Source organism: Protomyctophum bolini (genome assembly GCF_963924005.1).
Source record: "Protomyctophum bolini genome assembly, chromosome: 2".
Classification (NCBI taxonomy): domain Eukaryota; kingdom Metazoa; phylum Chordata; class Actinopteri; order Myctophiformes; family Myctophidae; genus Protomyctophum; species Protomyctophum bolini.
The window spans coordinates 27965495-27984567 of NC_137863.1; the positions used below are offsets into that span (position 1 = coordinate 27965495).

The 19073-nt window shown below is 42.0% G+C and overlaps 1 protein-coding gene and 1 long non-coding RNA gene across 2 annotated transcripts; both read left to right on the forward strand.

Moving 5' to 3' along the window:
* Nucleotides 1-1184: 1184 nt before the first annotated feature.
* Nucleotides 1185-6010, forward strand: LOC308327633. The gene is made up of 7 exons (XR_013965206.1): nucleotides 1185-1312; nucleotides 1470-1547; nucleotides 1968-2256; nucleotides 2675-3124; nucleotides 3341-3424; nucleotides 3865-3951; nucleotides 5104-6010. It is a non-coding gene; the product is annotated as an uncharacterized lncRNA (long non-coding RNA).
* Nucleotides 6011-7994: 1984 nt separating this feature from the next.
* Nucleotides 7995-15214, forward strand: tmem88bl (transmembrane protein 88b-like). Its single transcript, XM_080784909.1, has 3 exons — nucleotides 7995-8121; nucleotides 8941-9240; nucleotides 14886-15214. The coding sequence occupies exons 2-3, from the start codon at nucleotides 8941-8943 to the stop codon at nucleotides 15111-15113; spliced, it is 528 nt and encodes a 175-aa protein (XP_080641035.1). The 5' UTR covers nucleotides 7995-8121; the 3' UTR covers nucleotides 15114-15214.
* The last annotated feature ends 3859 nt before the right edge of the window (nucleotides 15215-19073 follow it).

Here is a 19073-nt window from a genome sequence, read left to right on the forward strand (position 1 = left end):
GAGCTTGTAGATGTTTTTAATGTAAAATAATAAATAAAGTAAAATTAAGTTATTAATTTTTAATGCCTTTATCGGCCGATAATATCGGACATCCCTAACAAAAACATATATCAAACGTGTCAATACATTTCAAAGAATGCCACAAGTGGCACTAAAACTTCACCAATAAATAAAGAAACATCCACATGTTCCATAAATTAAATGCCACAAAGGTTTGCCGAAAAAATGAAGAAATTACAAAAAAGTTTCTTAAACATCTTCTGCCGTATGTCCATAGAACTTCAGCTCTGTTGCAGCAAGCCAGTACAATGTGTCATTGTCTAGGTCACCTAAGCCACGATCACCATTCGGTGGCCGGTATTTGGGGCAAATGGTCATTACGTGTTCCACAGTCTGTAGTGGATCCTCGCATTCACAGTGGGCACTGTCCGAGATGTCCCACTTCTGCTTTGAGGGTTGTCCACTCCTTGCAGTGGAGGTGCTGGCAAAGAACATATTTGGGGTCCTCAATGTATTCCACTGGTCCCTCTGTCTTGCCTTCACCCAGGATGCCTTGGAGGTGTCAGCTGGTGTTGTGTGGAGCAGTTCCTGGGCCTGTGTGGCAAAGGGGCACAGTGACTTGAGGCACGTGTGCTGTGGCAAAGGTCGCCATGACTTGGTGTGTGTGTGTGTGTGTTGTGGCAAACGGCACCGTGACTTGAGGCATGTGTGCTGTGGTGTCTCTGACGACCTTGTGGAGGAGATGGCTGGGATTCACTCAGCTGTGCCTTCTCAGTGAGGGCCAGCGTGGCTGCTTCTCGTCTGACCTCTGTTGGAGTGATTCCAGCGAGAACAGGCAGGCAGTTTGTTTGGGGTGGCCCATCCGGTGTTGAGGGCAGCATCCAGCTTCTTGACATGAGAGCTACGGCTCCAGACTATGACACAGTATTCGGGTCGTCTGCATAGCCATACTTCACTGATGTTGTTGCAGGGAGGTCGTGGATGTAGCTGTTAGTGTTGAACAGCAGTTACTAGTTTATTTTCAAATAAATTTGTTTTTACTGTTTTGTGAAGCAACTTTGGGTACCTTGAAAAGTGCTATATAAATTGTATGTATTATAAAAAAACAGACAGACCCAGCAATTGTCGCCACACAGACATCACAAATTCCTATTGGCAGCAGCAACGATGTGCAAAGCCATTCATAGACTATAACCACCATGTATTCATTTCAGATGCTGCGAGGCTCAACCGGAGCCCCTACAGGTGGACATCTGCAGTTCTCTCTGTCCATGGATGAATCTGCATGGGGGGGCTCTGAAGGCGGCTCAAAGTAAGAAACCACTTAGACTTTTCCATTACTGCGAGTGGTATGGTCTGCTTCTGTTTTAAATGTTCTCTATACATTTTGTGTATGATGTGAAAGGACACAATGTACGTATATCTGGCTCTTGGTCACTTAAATTAATCTTTCGTTCTTTCTTTCTTAGGGTGGATGGGTCGTGGTAGACGTCGTGGAAGGACAGATCCGTTCCAAAGCTTCCCTCCTGGAGGACTTCTGATGAGCTGTGAGTAGGAATATTTCTTGTTGGGATGGATATCTGTTGTACTGTTATGGTACGAAGTATAGCATGGCAGTATGATTCCTCCTAGTGGCACTATTTACTACAGTCATCCAAATGTTTTAAATATTTTATGATAAATCTAAATGACTCTGCACAATAGTTTGAGAGTCAATATCTCATCTGCTTTTAGAAGCACTTGAATAAAAAATGACAAAAGATGTTGAGGACTGTACATGTGTTGATGCCTCCTAGTGGCACTGTGGTTGAATGTCTGTCAGCCTTCCAAGCTAATCAAAGTCTTAAAACCCCAGCATCCCTATTCTGGGGGGAGCGTTCAGCAAAAAATAGCAGATCTACAAGCTCACACCGCGTTGCAACGTGTTGTGAGCTTGTAGAGCTAATGCTTTCTTCTTTCTCTCTCAGGATGGAAATGGCAGACGCAGCTGAAGCCTCTAGAGATCTGCAGGTCTGTCCATGGATGGATGGATGGGAGGACGGAGATCTGGGTAGACGTCGCTGGAACGCCACTGCTGGACAGGGTACACGCACACACACATGCACACACAGAGCAAAGCTAATTTGGTGTGTTTTTTTTCTTTTCTTTCTTTGTTAGAATGGAGATATCGATAGACGAGCTGATGTTCCCGGACAGAGATCCGTTCCAAAGCTCCCCCCCCCCCCCGGGGGCTTCCTCAGAGGACTCTGATGAGCTGTGAGTAGGAATAGTTATGGCTTGTTTCTGAGGATGGATAACTGCTTTTGTACTGTTATGGCACGAAGAATGGCATCATTTACTACAGTCATCCAAATGTTTTAAATATTTTATGATAAATCTAAATGACTCTGCACAATAGTTTGAGAGTCGATATCTCATCTGCTTTTAGAAGCACTTGAATAAAAAATGACAAAAGATGTTGAGGACTGTACATGTGTTGATGCCTCCTAGTGGCACTGTGGTTGACTGTCTGTCAGCCTTCCAAGCTAATCAAAGTCTTAATGACACTACCACTTCAACCCCAGCATCCCTATTCTGAGGGAGCGTTCAGCAAAAATAGCAGATCTACAAGCTCACACCGCGTTGCAACGTGTTGTGAGCTTGTAGAGCTAATGCTTTCTTCTTTCTCTCTCAGGATGGAAATGGCAGACGCAGCTGGAGCCTCTAGAGATCTGCAGGTCTGTCCATGGATGGATGGGAGGACGGAGATCTGGGTAGACGCTGGAGGACTTCGGACCTGGGCCTGGATGGATGGGAGGACAGAGGACGGAGATCTGGGTAGACGCTGGAGGACTTCGGACCTGGGCCTGGATGGATGGGAGGACACAGGACGGAGATCTGGGTAGACGCTGGAGGACTTCCGACCTGGGCCTGGATGGATGGGAGGACAGAGGACGGAGATCTGGGTAGACGCTGGAGGACTTCGGACCTGGGCCTGGATGGATGGGAGGACAGAGGACGGAGATCTGGGTAGACGCTGGAGGACTTCCGACCTGGGCCTGGATGGATGGGAGGACAGAGGACGGAGATCTGGGTAGACGCTGGAGGACTTCGGAGAGGAACTCAACATATACGAACCGCTTCGGTGAGGAACTCGACAGTACGAACCGCTTTAGGGTTGGGGCTTTTTTATAGGCTTTATAGTAAAAAGCCAATAATCGTCCGTTGCCGATAATCGGTCAATCCCTATTCTTAAACGTTACTGTAAGTGCATGTGTATGTTGTGACAGGACACACACCCACACACACAGCAAAGCTAATTTGGGGTGCGTGTGTCTGTCTGTCTTTCGTTCTTTGTTAGAATGGAGATCTCAGCCGATGCCCGAGATCCGAAGCTTTCCTGTTTCCGCTGAGGACTTCTGGGAGGCTCGGATGGAGCTGGAAGGTTCGGTAGACATCACTGGAACCCGTTTAGGCCTGTCGGAATTTGAGGTTTTATAATGGCCGATTTAATTGTTTCTCAAATAAATTACTAGTAACAATTTAATTGCGTCATAACATAACATTCTAAATAAAACTTTGGCTTTTGTAGGCTTTGTAAACAAAAAGCTGCACATGGCATAATTCAACAACTTTATACACTAAAAGAGAAGAAAATTACAAAGTGACACGTTTAGAGCTTGTAGATCGGTTGCTTCCATTATTTCTTTAAAATGTTTGACAATATATGAACATTTTCAACATGGAGACGATTATGACTAATCTCTAAAAAAGTATCTCAAATACTTGGCGATTAGGTAATTGTGACAGGCCTAAATCCTTCTAGTTGTGTTTTTTTATATCATGTTCTGTAATCAGTTAGGGTTGACTATAGACTTTTTTTAGGAACAAGATCATCATGCCGGTGAAGAGCACGTTTCTAGCCGATGGAGCAACTATTTCTGATCACCTTTGGAGTTACATCACAGCAAGGTAACTATACAACACACGCACACACTATGATCATGACATGACATCAGCTTGTGACTGCAACTTGTTCCTGTTCGCAGATGACTCGGCACTGCTAGTCTCGGACAGGAACAAACTGCATGTTGAAAAGGCCCTCAGCTCTGAACTCGGTAGAATCTGCACCTGGCTCGCTGATAACAAACTATCTTTACACCTGGGAAAAACTGAATCCATTCTCTTTGGATCTAATAGTAATCTCAGCAAGGCAAATGGCTTCTTGGTTAGAGTTGGTGACAATGTTATCACACGTAAAGATGAAATTACCTACCTAGGTTCCATCCTGGAGGCTAATCTTTCCGGTGATAAAATGGCCACCAACGTAATCAAAAAAGTCAACCAAAGAACAAGATTCCTTTACAGGATCTCCTCACTGGTCAACAAAAACACCTTGAAGACCTTAACAGGAGCCCTCGTACAAGGTTTCTTTGACTATGCATGTACCACAGCACCTCAAAGGCCCTTAAAACTAGGCTCCAGACCTCCCAAAACAAACTGGTCAGGCTCCTACTTGGCCTCACCCCCCGAACCTACCTCACTCCTGCCCACTTTGACAGGCTGGAATGGCTTAGGGTCGACGACAGAGTACAGCATCTTGCAATGGGTCTGGTCCACAAGATTCGATACACCACCAAGATACCCATGTACCTGTCTAGATACTTCCTTTATGTTAACGAAGTCCACACCCACAACACCAGAGGGAGTGCAACGAACCATGTACAACCCAGATTCGGCACAAACAAGGGACTAAATTATTTTCACTCCTATGCCACCAAAATGTGGAACGCCCTACCAACAGTCATTAAGACATGTGACTCCCTTTTTCCCCTCACTGTATACGTTTATTTTCCCTTTTTACCTCCTTTATGATGAATTCCTGTTCTTTGACTATATAGAAGTGTCTTATTTGTACGTCTCTAAATGTTTTGAAGAATTGAACATGGTGGACCCTCTTGTAAACAAGTGTAATGCTTAATTGGGTCGTCCACTTGCAGTTAACAGTCTTTGTATTGAGTTTGTGCTTGACATGTACTGTAATTCTGCAAACTATTAATAAATATTTCAATCAATATTGTTTTATGAACAAAGTAGTAATGAGCATTTCTTTCTTTTCTTTAGGACGTTGCTGGTCTCCTGTGTGGCTCCATCTGGAGGTCACCAGGGTTCTGAGTCACTCAGATCCTGACTGGTAGTGGTGATATGTAGATGTGATCAATCAGGGCTCTTTGAAAATAATAAACAATAAAATAATAAACCAATATAAATAACTAGATCATAATGTAAATAAATGGATAAAACGAACGATAAAAAAATAGATTATAGTAAATTAAAATGGTAAAATAAATGTAAATTAAAATAGTAAATATAATTAGTAATACATAAAATAAAATTAGTAATAGCATAGTAATGGATAAAATAAATATAATTAGTAATATAGACAATAATACATAAAATAAATTAAATTATCAATATAGTAATGCATAAAATTAGTAATAACAGTAATACATAAAATAAATAAATGCATAAAAAATAAAATTAGTAATAACAGTAATACATAAAACAAATACAATTTGTAATGCATGAAGTAAAATTAGTAATAACATAGTAATACATCAAATAAATACAATTAGTAATATAGTTATACATAAAGTTAGTAATAACATAGTAATATATAAAATACAATTAATACATAAAAAAAATTCAATTACTTTGTGTTATAGAATGACTCAAACAAACAAAAATATCAATCACATCTACATATCACAACCAGGCTATATTGCCAGCAGGCAGGTGGACTGTAGACTCACTACAGCTGTCACAATGTGATATACTTTGTTTTGACCCAACTGGCCTCCAAGGAGAGGCGAGCATGGAGCCGGACATCTGATGATACACGAGAGAAGACGCCATAGTCAAAAGAAATTGTAATAAAAGTAATATGTTTTATGTTGATTGTAATTTATGCATGATGCCATATATCTGTAAATATTCATTATTTTCTTGTTAATAAATTATTGCATTTATACCCGGGTGTCCGTTATGTATCCATTAGATCGCGCCGCTGTGGATTTATTTATTTCCCAAATGGTCTAAAAATGAGTTATTTAGCACTTTTACCAATGAATTGGCCTATACACAGACAACGACTGATTAGCCTATTTTGGACGATATGGGTCTTTTCTCTCGAGTCAGTGTGTAGTCTCACTATAGTCTGTGTAGATTACCCGGCGGTGTTGCTGCCCCTCCCGGGAGTCGCGGCTCATGGCTCTTCACAGACGGCACAGAGACAGCAGTCACTCCGCTGAACGTGTCAGTGTTGCTGCAGTGGTGTGAACTGTGAACCGTGCGGGCACTGGTGGTGGTGCTGAGTTCTGACAGCCGAGTCACAGCTTCTTCTTCTGAATTACTTTATCTTTGTCTTGGAAAATACATTTTGCGTTTTGCTGTCTCCCAAAACAAACCAGCGCGCGCTACTGTTTGCTACAAAGCGACTGGAAGCGGACGAGCTTTACAGACATACCAATAGTAGCCAATCATATGCTGATTAGGCCAGTTGCTGTATAGCCTACCTACCCGATCACCAGGGACCAACAACACACACACACACACACACACACACACACACACACAATAGCCTTCTATATAATGCTGCACACATATATTATATATATTTAAAAAAAATACCCAGCATCATTTTTGGGAAGGCTAAGCCTTCCCTAGCCTTATACACACCCGCCGCCTATGGGCACTGTACTGTAGGCATATAATACCTGGCTAGGTGAAAACAAAAGAAACCTGATTAGCATTTGAGTACTTTTAACACCTCTGAACAGCCGGCGGAGAGGTTCACATTTTCGGAATTTTGCGACAGAGTCACAGAGGGTCAATAATTCCCAGAAAATCTGTAATGTTAATATAAAATGTCCACGAAAATCTTCATGGGGGCTAAAAGGGGCTATTTAATTCTTCATGGGGGCTACAGCCCCATAGCCCCCACAGACTCGACGTCGTTGCACCAGACAGTAGGCTACATTTGTTTGCATGTACAGTGATAGTCCAGCAGATGTCAGTATGACTTTACAACAGGGTTTCAATATTGTTGCTATAGCTATTTTGTCTCAATGTAGATATGTTAATTTACAGTAGCCTACTACTGTCCTTACCTTCTTTCATCCATCGATCATCTCTGAATTTCTACTGTGTCCACTCCATTTTATTGACTATACTATTTGACGTTTTCTCTGTTATTTATCTTCTTATCTTCTGTGTGATTACTTTTGATCTGTGAAAGACTGGCTACCTGCCTGCTTCTGCAGCAAAACAAATCGATCAAGCCCTTATCACACAAGAACAGAGCTGCGAATGGGGAGAAGGGTGTGAGCAAGGGATGGAGTGCAAAAGGATGTACTCATTGGACGTTATCATAGATTTAGGCAGACGAAAATAAAATCCTGGGTACCGAGGCTATCATAGATTTGTTCTATCTATGATCTATTCACACACGCACGCACGCACGCACACACACACACACACACACACACACACACACACACACACACACACACAACTACAGGTTAGAACAAGCACTAAAACTCAATCAGGGAACCCATTTCTGTATTATAATAACTAAGTAGTAGGCCTAGCTAGTGTGTGTGTGTGTGTGTGTGTGTGTGTGTGCGTGCGTGCGCGTGTGAAGACACTGACGCCACAAAGTTATGTGCGCGGTGTGCGATAAAAAAAATAGTTATGATCCATGCTCATTTGAATATTAGGTAGGCAAGGTAGCCTATAAACAGGTTACATAAAAACATACTTTCATTAGATCAGGCTACGATGTACAAAGTAGCCTAATTTAAGCTAAATAATGAGGTCTGTAAAAATGAAACTGTAATTATTTGCATTTATTTGGCTATGTAAGTAGGCTACATGCGCGTGGCGGAGCAGCCAGTGCGCGCTGGTCAACGCTGGACTCTCTGTCACATCACTCCAGCAGGGCAAGGCAAGGTGCGCTTCCCTTCACAGAACTCACACTGTTAGAAAACGGCTCCAGAAAATTTGGAAACATTTTGGAGTTTAAGGTCTATCGAGTCTCAGCAGGTTAACCAATTCCATCCGAGAGATAAAGAAAACTGCGAGGTAAGCACTCGAATTGCTTGTTGGTTGAATAAGAATTAGTCTATTTTTCTATGCATATTTGGCAGTGTTCTTTTTTACCCCCTCTTTTTTTTCTCCTTTGTTTTAACCAGTTTTCAGCAACATATGGGCTAAATGTTAATCAACAGTTAATCAACAGTGGTGGTGGTGGGGGGGGGGATCACACAAACGTATAGGCTATTTATTTCTATATAGACTATCAAATGTACAAGAGAGCTATAGGCAGCTAGCTTGTCTAATATGCAACGAAACTATTAAAGTAGCTAATTAAACCATAATAATATTTAAATCCGAGTTTAGCTGTAACACTGATGAGAGCAGCCTATAGGCTATCCTATAGTACCCACGTCGCGTGTAGACTATAGCCTACAGCGCTGTTGGATTTGACAGCAGTGGGTCGGTAAAGGTGGCTGATTGATTCAATTTACGATTGCAGGCAGATCAATCAGCATGCTCGTCTGAGTGGCAGCAGAGCCTTAATCGATGTGATCGACCGCTGAGAGGTAGAAACTAGAAAGAGAGGCAGGCAACCTATTTACATAATGATATTGGTTGGTGCTTTAATAGGCTACATGAAATTATGCCACGCATGAGGGGACAGCTTTGTCTCAGCCCCTCATTCCCCCTTATAGGCCTATTACTTAATAACTTAATTAATTTATAGCATTCTACGAAGTTTATAAAGCTAAATGACACTGGCAAAGCCAGGCTTACTGTATATAGGCCTACACTAACACAATATGAACTCCTTTAAGGTATATGAATTAACTTCTCCTCCATTGCTTTTGTCTACTCTTCTAGATGTGTGGCATTGACGTAGACCTGGATGATGGGGGTTCGGGCGAAGAGGAGAAGGAGGATGAGTATTATTGGGGCAGCGAAGGCATGAAGATGCTGCCCCCGCCTCCGGTGGCCCACAGCCAAGGCAGTGCCTGGGGCAGCCGCAGGGGCAGGTGTGGCTGCATAGCCTGCGGGGTGGTCCTGATAGTGTGGAACCTATGTGTTGTGTTGGTGAGCGTTCTACTACTGGCTGTGGTGTTCTTCCTCGTTCTACTGCCTGCTTCACTGCTGCTCTATGCTGGCTTTCTCTGCCATTCAAGGGTGAGTATAGTGTACTGGCCACATGAGGCTTTATTGTGCATGGTCATGGTGTCAGTCTTTTCAGAAACAAGCATGAAGACTTCAGTCCCTTCCAGTCAAACTTTTGACGTTTGGTCACATTTGTCCCAAGAAGTCACAATATGTATATTTTGGGGAGTGAGTGAGAGTGTGTTTACTATGTAAAATCCTGATTTAATGTAGCCTAACTCTGAGAGTGTTTATACAGTCACCACTTTGGTTTGGTTGGGTCAGGTGTAAGTAGTATAATACATCGTATTCCTAAGGGCCACTATAGAGATTTTAGACTTGTTCTCTTACGGTTTATTTGCATATACCTGTAGTTCACTTCTTGCTTTTTATAACCTATATAACCCGTTCGAAAAGGTTTATTTGTCACCCTCACTATACAGTGTAAAGATGTGAAATATGGTGTGTTCTGCAAAACTGTGATAATAACAGAAATTCCAGTAACCAGTATAGTGAAATAACAATAACAAATAAGATGCTATTAGTAAGATAACATTTTGTAAAGTACAGGCAGGACACACACTCTAACATTCAACATCAATGGGGGATGTGTAAAAAAGGGATAATTTTGCTAGCTTGCACCACCGCACTCTTAGTTCAAACTTAGCCATAGCTTAAATGGCTTACCACTTAAGCTATAACTAGGCTAAGTTTGAACTTAGTGTGAGGTGGTGCAACTGGGTCCAAGTAACAGTGAACAAAAACAAGCATGTTTATTTACAGATTCATTCAGTTTTTTTTTGAAAGATTTGTTTTTGGGCTTTTTATGCCTTTATCGATAGTGAATAGTAGCCAGACAGGCAGACCCGCTGCCTGTCCGGTTTGGCAGGCCAGGTGCCCAGACAGTCTGGGCCAGTTTGTTTCATTACTTGCGCGAGAAGAGCGGCGCAAGTACTGTTTTCAGCTGCGTATGTCGGTGACACCCTCAGCCAATCAGGGATTGTGAATCTTTGCTGGTACTCTCGGCCAATGAGGGATTGTGTATTTTTGGTGGCGTCGCTGATCGGCCAATTAATCCAATCAGGGATTGTGTAGTTTTACTGGCGTCGCTTGGCCAATCAGAGCGACAGTTGGCATCTTGCTGAGGCCTCATTCACACGTATCAAACACCAATCAAGCAATGTTTGGTCGTTTTTTTAGGCTGACAGGAAATGGGGAGAGAGATGGGTGGAAGACATGCAGTAAAGGGATCGGGAGTCGAACCCGCGGCACACTGCCAGACTGCATTACCAACCAAGGTGCCTGGACCACTGAGCCATGGCCCAGGCCAACATTTGCTTGATTGGTGTTTGAATGAGGCCTGAGTATGTCGGTGGCCCCCTCGTCCGATTGGATTGGTGGCGTCGCTCGGCCAATCAGGGATTGGCTGATGACGTAATTATGTATGTTTGTGTAAGAACTGACATATGTGGATGACGTAACCAAATTGAGTTTCAAATTATATATAGGGAACGTAAAATATCTAAAACCATTATAATGGGCAGGTGCGAATAGTTCTTATAACGGCAGTGCCTTCTTCTGAATTACTTTATCTTTGCCTTGAAAAATACTTTAGGGCATAGTATGGGCTATATCCATTTTGCTTTTTGCTGTCTTCCAAAACAAACCAGCGACTGGTACAAAGCGACTGGAAGTACAATGTTTACAGACATACCAAGTAGTCAATCATATGCTGATTAGGCCGGTTGCTGTATTATTAGCCTACCCGATCAGCGATCACCAGGGGGCAGTGACAAGTTACACACACACACACACACACACACACACACACACACACACACACCCTGTGACAGTTTAACAGAGCAAGGTGATTGAGTCTCGCTTTCCCCATTGTGGATCGCAAATAGGTTTATAGTCTACCTGGCACTGGCAGCAGTGAAACCATATTAGCATTTGAATACCTGTTCTGTGAACAGGGAACAGGCACCCCCCCGTAAAGGTGCAGAGTTGTGTGCCTATGTGACAAAATGACCAGGGGGTGGGGAGCTTCAGCCTTCAGTCAGTGGGTGCTATTTGGGTTTCTATTGTGTCAGTGGGTGCTTCAGCCCTCAAGCACCCCCAGAGTCGACGATATCCATTACTAATGGATATCTCGAACGGATTTATATAGAGGAGGGATAGTAAGTTGACAAGAGTCAGAGGTAACAAGTAGGCACAAGTAGGCCATTCATGGCCTACTTGTGTGCACTCTGTGAAGTTGACAGCTTGACCGAATGCATTTCTAGTTTTGTTTGTCTTCTTTTGTCGTTGTTTTGCTTTTCATTTCTGTCCTTCTCCTAGTTCAGGACTTTGGGTTCAGGTTCTATAAATAAAGATTATGATTATGATTTTGACTATACGATTATTATGATGATTATTATTATGACGATTATTATGATTTTTGCGAGGATGATGAATATATAGTGAGATGAGCACAAATTCACTATCATGAGAATCTTTTTTTTAGCTGACATTATGTTTTGATATTGAGGTTGCTGGGCATCAATACTATATTATGCTGAAACATTGATTTTGCTAAGTATCTGGTATACACAAAATAAATGGAAATATGCTAAGTGGTGTAAACTTTGTAGAGTAACTAAGCCCCTTTAATCAGGAAAAAACAAAAGGAACCAGAGGCTGTGTGTGTGTGTGTGTGTGTGTGTGTGTGTGTGTGTGTGTGTGTGTGTGTGTGTGTGTGTGTGTGTGTGTGTGTGTGTGTGTGTGTGTGTGTGTGTGTGTGTGTGTGTGTGTGTGTGTGTGTGTGTGTGTGTGTGTGTGTGTGCGCGCGCACATGTAAGACTGTGTGCGATGTTGAGACACGCCATGCTGTATAAAAGCCCTGTGGACTGGGCTGTTGGGTGAAATCAGATTACTTGGAAACACTTGCCATGTAAGTGTTAACATGCAAAGAATGTCTTACCTTTAGAAATTGTATTATGATTCTAGGCCTGCAGCAAACCATTTCAATTATTTCCAAAATGTCAAACATGCTGGAACATCCACAAATCAGATTTGATCAATTCTGAAATAGTGACGTAAAACTATATAACCTTTGTGAACATTTGTCAAGAACCTCAGAGGAGACGTCTGAACATGAAAGTTTTATAACAAGAATTTTGCATAAAGCAATTTTCACCACCCATCTCCATATTACCCCTCCATTCGTCAAGCCTCTGACATTTCTAGACAATGGCAGGGTTTGTTCTTGTTAAGAATGCCATACTGTAGATACATGGAACATTTGACCTCTATTAGAGACTAAACAGATAAACACACCCAGTCGCCACAGGGATACAATGTTCTTGCCAACATGAGTCATACCCATGTTGGCATAAAATCACACCTGAAACCTTTTCCTGGTACTTATACCCATTATTCTTTATAAGCACTGAACAGCATGCTTGTCCAAAAACTTTGCTGCTATACTGCTAAAGTGTCAGTTTAACTCTGAGAATGGGAAAATGATTGCAGAGCTGAATTGATATTCAGGCTTAACAGATCCTATAGAGCTGCTGCAGCTCTACGGTATATGGAAAAGGAATGGTATCTTCATCATCTTCTGTTGGTGGTCTTTGCAAATTGATGGAGCTGACTCATCTTGTAATCATGTCAGATTTTAAAGATCTACAGCTGTTGTCCTTGGCGTGCAGTATAGGTTTCAGATTCACCTTGTGACAGGGCAGGATGTATGTCCTTGCCTCCTCAACTCATAAAGTTGGTGCTTTGCGACAGACCTTGGCTGTCTTGCCCTGAACAGTCCAGTAAAATGTTGCACCAAGGGCTCCACTCTGTATTGATTTTGTGTTATAGTGGCGGGCAGGTGGTGTTACAGTGTGACAGACAGACACACAGACAGACAGACAGACATGTCCTGCTAGGTCTCATAGTTAGTGCTCATTGCGTTCGCAAACACTATAATTATAGTTGTAAGCAGCTAAGCACTCATAAATATTCACATAAATACACAATTCTTTATAACAGTAATCAACACATTATAAAACATTTTATAATGACATAAGGCCAAGTATCATAATATACCTCATAATTTCTGGACACACAGATATGTGTTGCAAGGATTGTAATAGGCCTAATTGTAATACATGAGCTTGTAGATTTGCTATTTTCAAATTATTTAGAAACATTGTGAAAAATGCAGAATATTTCTGAAACATTTTAACAAAACACATTTTGTATGGGGGTCAATTGTGGCACAATATATTTTCTATAAGGGGTCCGCGACAAAATACATATTAATTTGGTGGTTCTTGACATCATGTCTGAGAGCCACAGTTATGTTATATTATAGCTATATATACACATGGGTTTCTTAGAAAGTGTTACTGATAAGGGTATGGATGTGGTAAAATACACTTGCCTTTACTTTACTAAATACAGTGGAGCATGTCAGTCAACAGTTGTGTTGTACTGATCACGAATCTGTGTATACAGGTCAGGAACACTGACAGCATGCTGAGGAGGAAGTGAGAAACATGCATGTACTCTGTGAAAGCATGATGTGCACGTGCGTGCGTGTAGTGTATGCAAATGTATGTTAATCTGCATGTATGTTTAAGCATGTTCATGGTGTGTGTGCATTTGTCTGCAATTAATTAGCATTAAATAATGTGGTTGCTAAACAGGGTGCGCTATAGGGTGCTATAGGGTTAGAATATGTGGGTGGTGAAGTTGTTCCTGAAATATCTTCTGATGAAGAATGCTATGCAGAATTAATTAATGCTATTTGGGTGAAACTACATTTGGATCATCAATTGAATTGTGTGTGTGTGTGTGTGTGTGTGTGTGTGTGTGTGTGTGTGTGTGTGTGTGTGTGTGTGTGCGCGCGCGCGCGTGTGTGTGACTGTCTAGTGTACTTCCCTTTCAGTCATCATTAGTCTTACGTACACTCTGATCCCTCGCCTGTCTGTCTCACTGTGTTCCACTTCATCCATCCATCCACCCTCCCCTCTTTCCTTTTGCCAAGCGCCACAGATGATTGACAGCTCAGTGGTTTAATGACTGTTCTGAGCGGTTTCGTATCTCTTATCTCAGTGAGAGGCCAGAAGAGCGCCTGTCACACCCTACTAGCCTGTCACACCCTACTAGCCTGTCACACCCTACTAGCCTGTCACACCCTACTAACCTGTCACACCCTACTAGCCTGTCACACCCTACTAGCCTGTCACACCCTACTAGCCTGTCACACCCTACTAGCCTGTCACACCCTACTAACCTGTCACACCCTACTAGCCTGTCACACCCTACTAGCCACCCAATTCCACTGTTAAACTAAATTCGGATAACCATGTGATGTACAGTATATATGTACACGCATGCACGCAGGCGCATGCAGGCTCGCACACACGCACGCGCACACACACACACACACACACACACACACACACACACACACACACACACACAATATATGATATTCATATTTCATAATAAATTATCGTACTGTCAAATACACACGTTATTTATTCATAAAAATAGTTGCATAGTTGCAAACATTGCAGCAAATGATAAAACATCAACATTGCTTTAGTTCTCTGACAAAACCTATGCATTTTATAGCCATACAGCATGAATATAGTGGCTGTCTCTTATACGATTCCCTTTCTTTGTTTTCCTCTTAGGTCCTAGACTCTACCTCAGCCATCTGCCATTACCTTGATGATAACAGTTGCTCCGCCCTAATTATCCTGGGGTTTGTGATGATGTCACCACTGGTGGTTGTGGCAGCTGCCATCTTCTGTGGGCTTCTTCGAAAGTTGCAACTCTTAGTGCTTATTCAGCCGATCACACGGGCCTGGTACCGTGGACGGATCTTGGACTGGGCAGGCAATGTCCGCGCCTGGGTCTGAAGGTGTCAGGAGGAGGTCAACAGTCAGGGATAAGTTCCATTCTTGTTAATTACATTAATTAATTTGTTCATTGCGCACAGGTGCATTGGCAATTTTAAGGTCTGGCGTTTTGCTTAGTTTTAGAACCTTAAACAACTTATTTATGATATACTTGAAGCCTTACACAGCAGCTCTTAGAGCAGCTACACCACTTTACTGTATATTTAGATTAGACAAAATATAACCATAAAACCTTTTTGGGTTGTTTAAAAGAAACCATTTGGGGGGGTTTCATGTTGATTATTTCATATTAAACTAGCAGAACGCATTATCAGCTTGCCTGATATTGCCAGGGTTATTGCACTGACAACGTGTCGCTTTGCGACACGTCGATCAGCGTATTCATGTTTCAGTACCAAGCACTGGCAAGGTTATACTAATGTGGGTGAAATGTGCTTTTTTCCTGCATGTTCACTTCCTATCTCTCCCTCTCTCTATCTCTCTTCCCATCTTCCCAATATCAAAAATATAATGCAATTCTTTGGAAGTAATGGAAGCTCACACAAAAGCGGTCAAGTAAACACGTAAACATCAAACCTATGTCAGTCAGGCATGTAGAGATGTGCTGCTCTGTGTGTGTGACAGAATTAGAAGTGTAGAAAACAGTCTGTCATCTGTGCCGCTGCGATAGGAGAAGTTGTGGGCAGAGGTGACAAAAGGAGGAGGCCTACTAATCCATTTGGGGAAAGATGGTCCCAAACCACTTCAGTGCTGTTGCTGAGATACTACGGTCAGAAAATAAAGTGTGTTCAGGAGAAGCTAATGACTGTATCAAATGCTACAGATAGGTCAAGTAGGAGGATGACTGTCATCCTCCTACTTGAGTTTGGAAGGCGTTTTCTTGACATCAGTGGGGGTCAAGTGTTGGTGTCTTGAGGAACCCGTCCACCAGTGACATCATCGATGGGGAATCCAAGCTAATAGAAACTGCAGGCTTTTTAGTCCTGAAAAGTTGCAATGCGAAAGTGGAAGCCATCGATGATGTCACTGGTGGACGGGTTTATGAACTGCCTGTCCTATGAGACACAGACTGAGTAGAAAAGAATTGTGCCATTTTATCATGATTATTAGTGAGGACCTATTATATGAAGATAGGTTGAAAAGTGGTGAAGTGGTCCTTTAAGCCATCAGAAGCGCGCGGACTTGAGGCACGACCAAGCAATGTGCTAGCTGAACGAGTGCCTGTGCCGAGCGGTGTGATGTCTGCTTCTGCCAACTCAATGCTGTTTGACTTGCAAACCGATAGGCTTGGAATCATAAATCATTTTGTCCTTTTTGTCCTTTGTCCATTTTGTCAATATGCCGTCGTGTCAAACGTTAGATGTTGTCAAATTTGTCACCGTAGTACGACCTGGGTGTGAGAATGTGTTGGTTGATGATGTTGGAAATGCAAGTGCAGAGTGTAGAGAGACAGGAAACCAAGAGCAGATAGAGACATGCAAGACAAAATGTATGTTGGATTTGAACTCTGAGCACCAGAGACCCTGTGCACCTGCTGAGCTACCAGGCAAACCTGATGTTGAAATGTCATGTGTGTAAACTTTCATATCTGGCAAAATTCATGAATGTGAATACTTTTTTATTCTTACTTTTTGTCTTGTGCTTCCATTACTTTTAATGAGTTTAATCTGTAGCACCCCCAAATAGATATATATCTGATGATTCTGATCTGCTCAGGCCTTCCTTTTGTTAAAGTGGTGAATCTTACATTAAAAGCATAATGAAATATGCAAATGAAAATGTCTTACTGAACATACTGGCTTAAATGTAGACACAGTAAGAAGTCTTATAATCATATTAATACGATGAAAACAATGATATTTTAAGGCCTCCTATTATTAGACAGTAGGGGAGCTACAAAATAACAAAATGTTTGATAGGTGAGGTGATAAACTGTGGAAAGTACAGTATATTTATGGCAGGACACATGTATTGTATAAGTTATCTTCTGTGATTGCTTTTGTATACGTTATTTATTAATTGTGTGAGTCATTGTAAAGGTTTCTCAATATATTGTTGTGACATTAGTTGTGAAGGTACATTCTAATGCTATAGGAAAATAAATAATACAAATTTAAACATTATTGCAGTGTTGCAGCTCTTCCTTTGCTTGCGTCTTTCACTTCTGACGTTAATACATTGCGCAGTCCTCTATTTACTGTATGCCACCAGGTATTTTTGTTTGTTTGTGTATTCTTAACTCATAATTATTTAATCACAGAAATAAATAAGGATGGTTGTCTTTTCATCAAAAGGTGTGTGAAATTCGTTTTTGTGAATAGTTCCTGTAATGTCAGTCCTGAACTGACACCACTGGCTGGTTACTGAAAGCGAGATCTAGTTTAGACGTGTATAATAATAATAAAAACAAAGAACTGATGTCCAAACGTATATCACTTCGTTTTGAATTAAGTGGTATTTTATTTACCGTCACTCAGCAGGTTTAAACAATACAAATTCAACAGCCTTTGTTCTCAAGATTCGATACAGTCAACAAACTGTTGCCTCTTTCATTTCAGTAGCACCTGTGCCTTGATGCTCACTTCCTCATATAGACAGGGCGTTGGCCTTGGCCTTGACCGTGACTGTGACGTCAATTATAGAAATAAAAAGCATAGAAACGAAATGGCTCTTACACGCCAGCCCCTAATTGCTACTGGCATGCAAGACAGAGCAATTCTAAACAAAAAAAACAAAAGAGCCAGAAAAAACAAAAAAAACCTTTTTAGGCATTTAAACTCGGCAATATTCAATATTGCACTATTCCAAACTCAAAGTGGTTAATCTGCACCCTCACATAAAAGGCAGATTTTCGTGACAGGTCTTTCAATTACACTTGTCTTAGTTTTAAGACGAACCGAACGGACGAGGCCTTTCCTATCAGGAAAGGTTTGCAGTATTCTTCCAAGCATCCAAGAGCCTCTTGGTGCTGAGGAATCCACCACGACAACAATGTCTCCAGGCATGAAACATCGTTTTTCCTTTATCCACTTCTGACGCTCCTGTAATAACGGTAGGTATTCGTGGATCCATCTTTTCCAGAAGAGGTCAGCAATGTATTGGTTCTGTCTCCATCTTCTCTTTGCATACAGATCTTCCTTTCCAAACAGTCCTGGTGGCAGAACTGGTTTGCCTTTCATTAGGAGTAGGTGATTTGGTGTCAAAGCCTCTAGGTCATTTGGGTCATCCGATGGTCGGGTTATGGGGCGGTCATTCAGCATAGCTTCAACCTCGCACAACACAGTTTGAAAGCCTTCATCATCTAGTGTTTGTTGGCGAAGCACTGAACTTAAGATCTTTCTGATCATCCTGATGATACGCTCCCATACGCCACCATAATGAGATGCGGCCGGTGGGTTGAAACTCCATTTGATTCCCTTTTGCGCTAGAGACCTTTCAATGAGGGTTTGATCGAATGAAGCCAAGGCCTCTCTTAGCTCTCTTTCGGTTCCCACAAAGTTCGTACCATTGTCCGATCTTAGGTGAGAAACTTGACCCCTCCTACAGATGAATCTGCGGATAGCGTTGATACAAGAGCTTGTATCGAGTGAGTAAGCCACCTCCAGATGAACAGCTCTACTTGTCATACAAGTGAAGATTACTCCATAACGCTTTACGATGCTACGTCCTCTTTTTACGCTGATGGGTCCAAAGTAGTCCACACCAACGTTTGTGAATGGAGGGAGATCTGGAACCACTCTTTCTGTGGGCAGGTCTGCCATTTTTTGTTCACCAGTTTTTCCTCTGTACTGTCTGCAGAATCTGCACTTTGTGGTGACTTTCCTCACTGCAGAATTGGCGTTTGTGATCCAATATTTTTTCCTTACAGTGGAAAGTATATGGTTCCTCCCTCCATGACCCAGCTGTTCGTGGTAATGACGGAGGATAAGGTTTGAGATGTGTTGGTCCTTAGATAAGAGG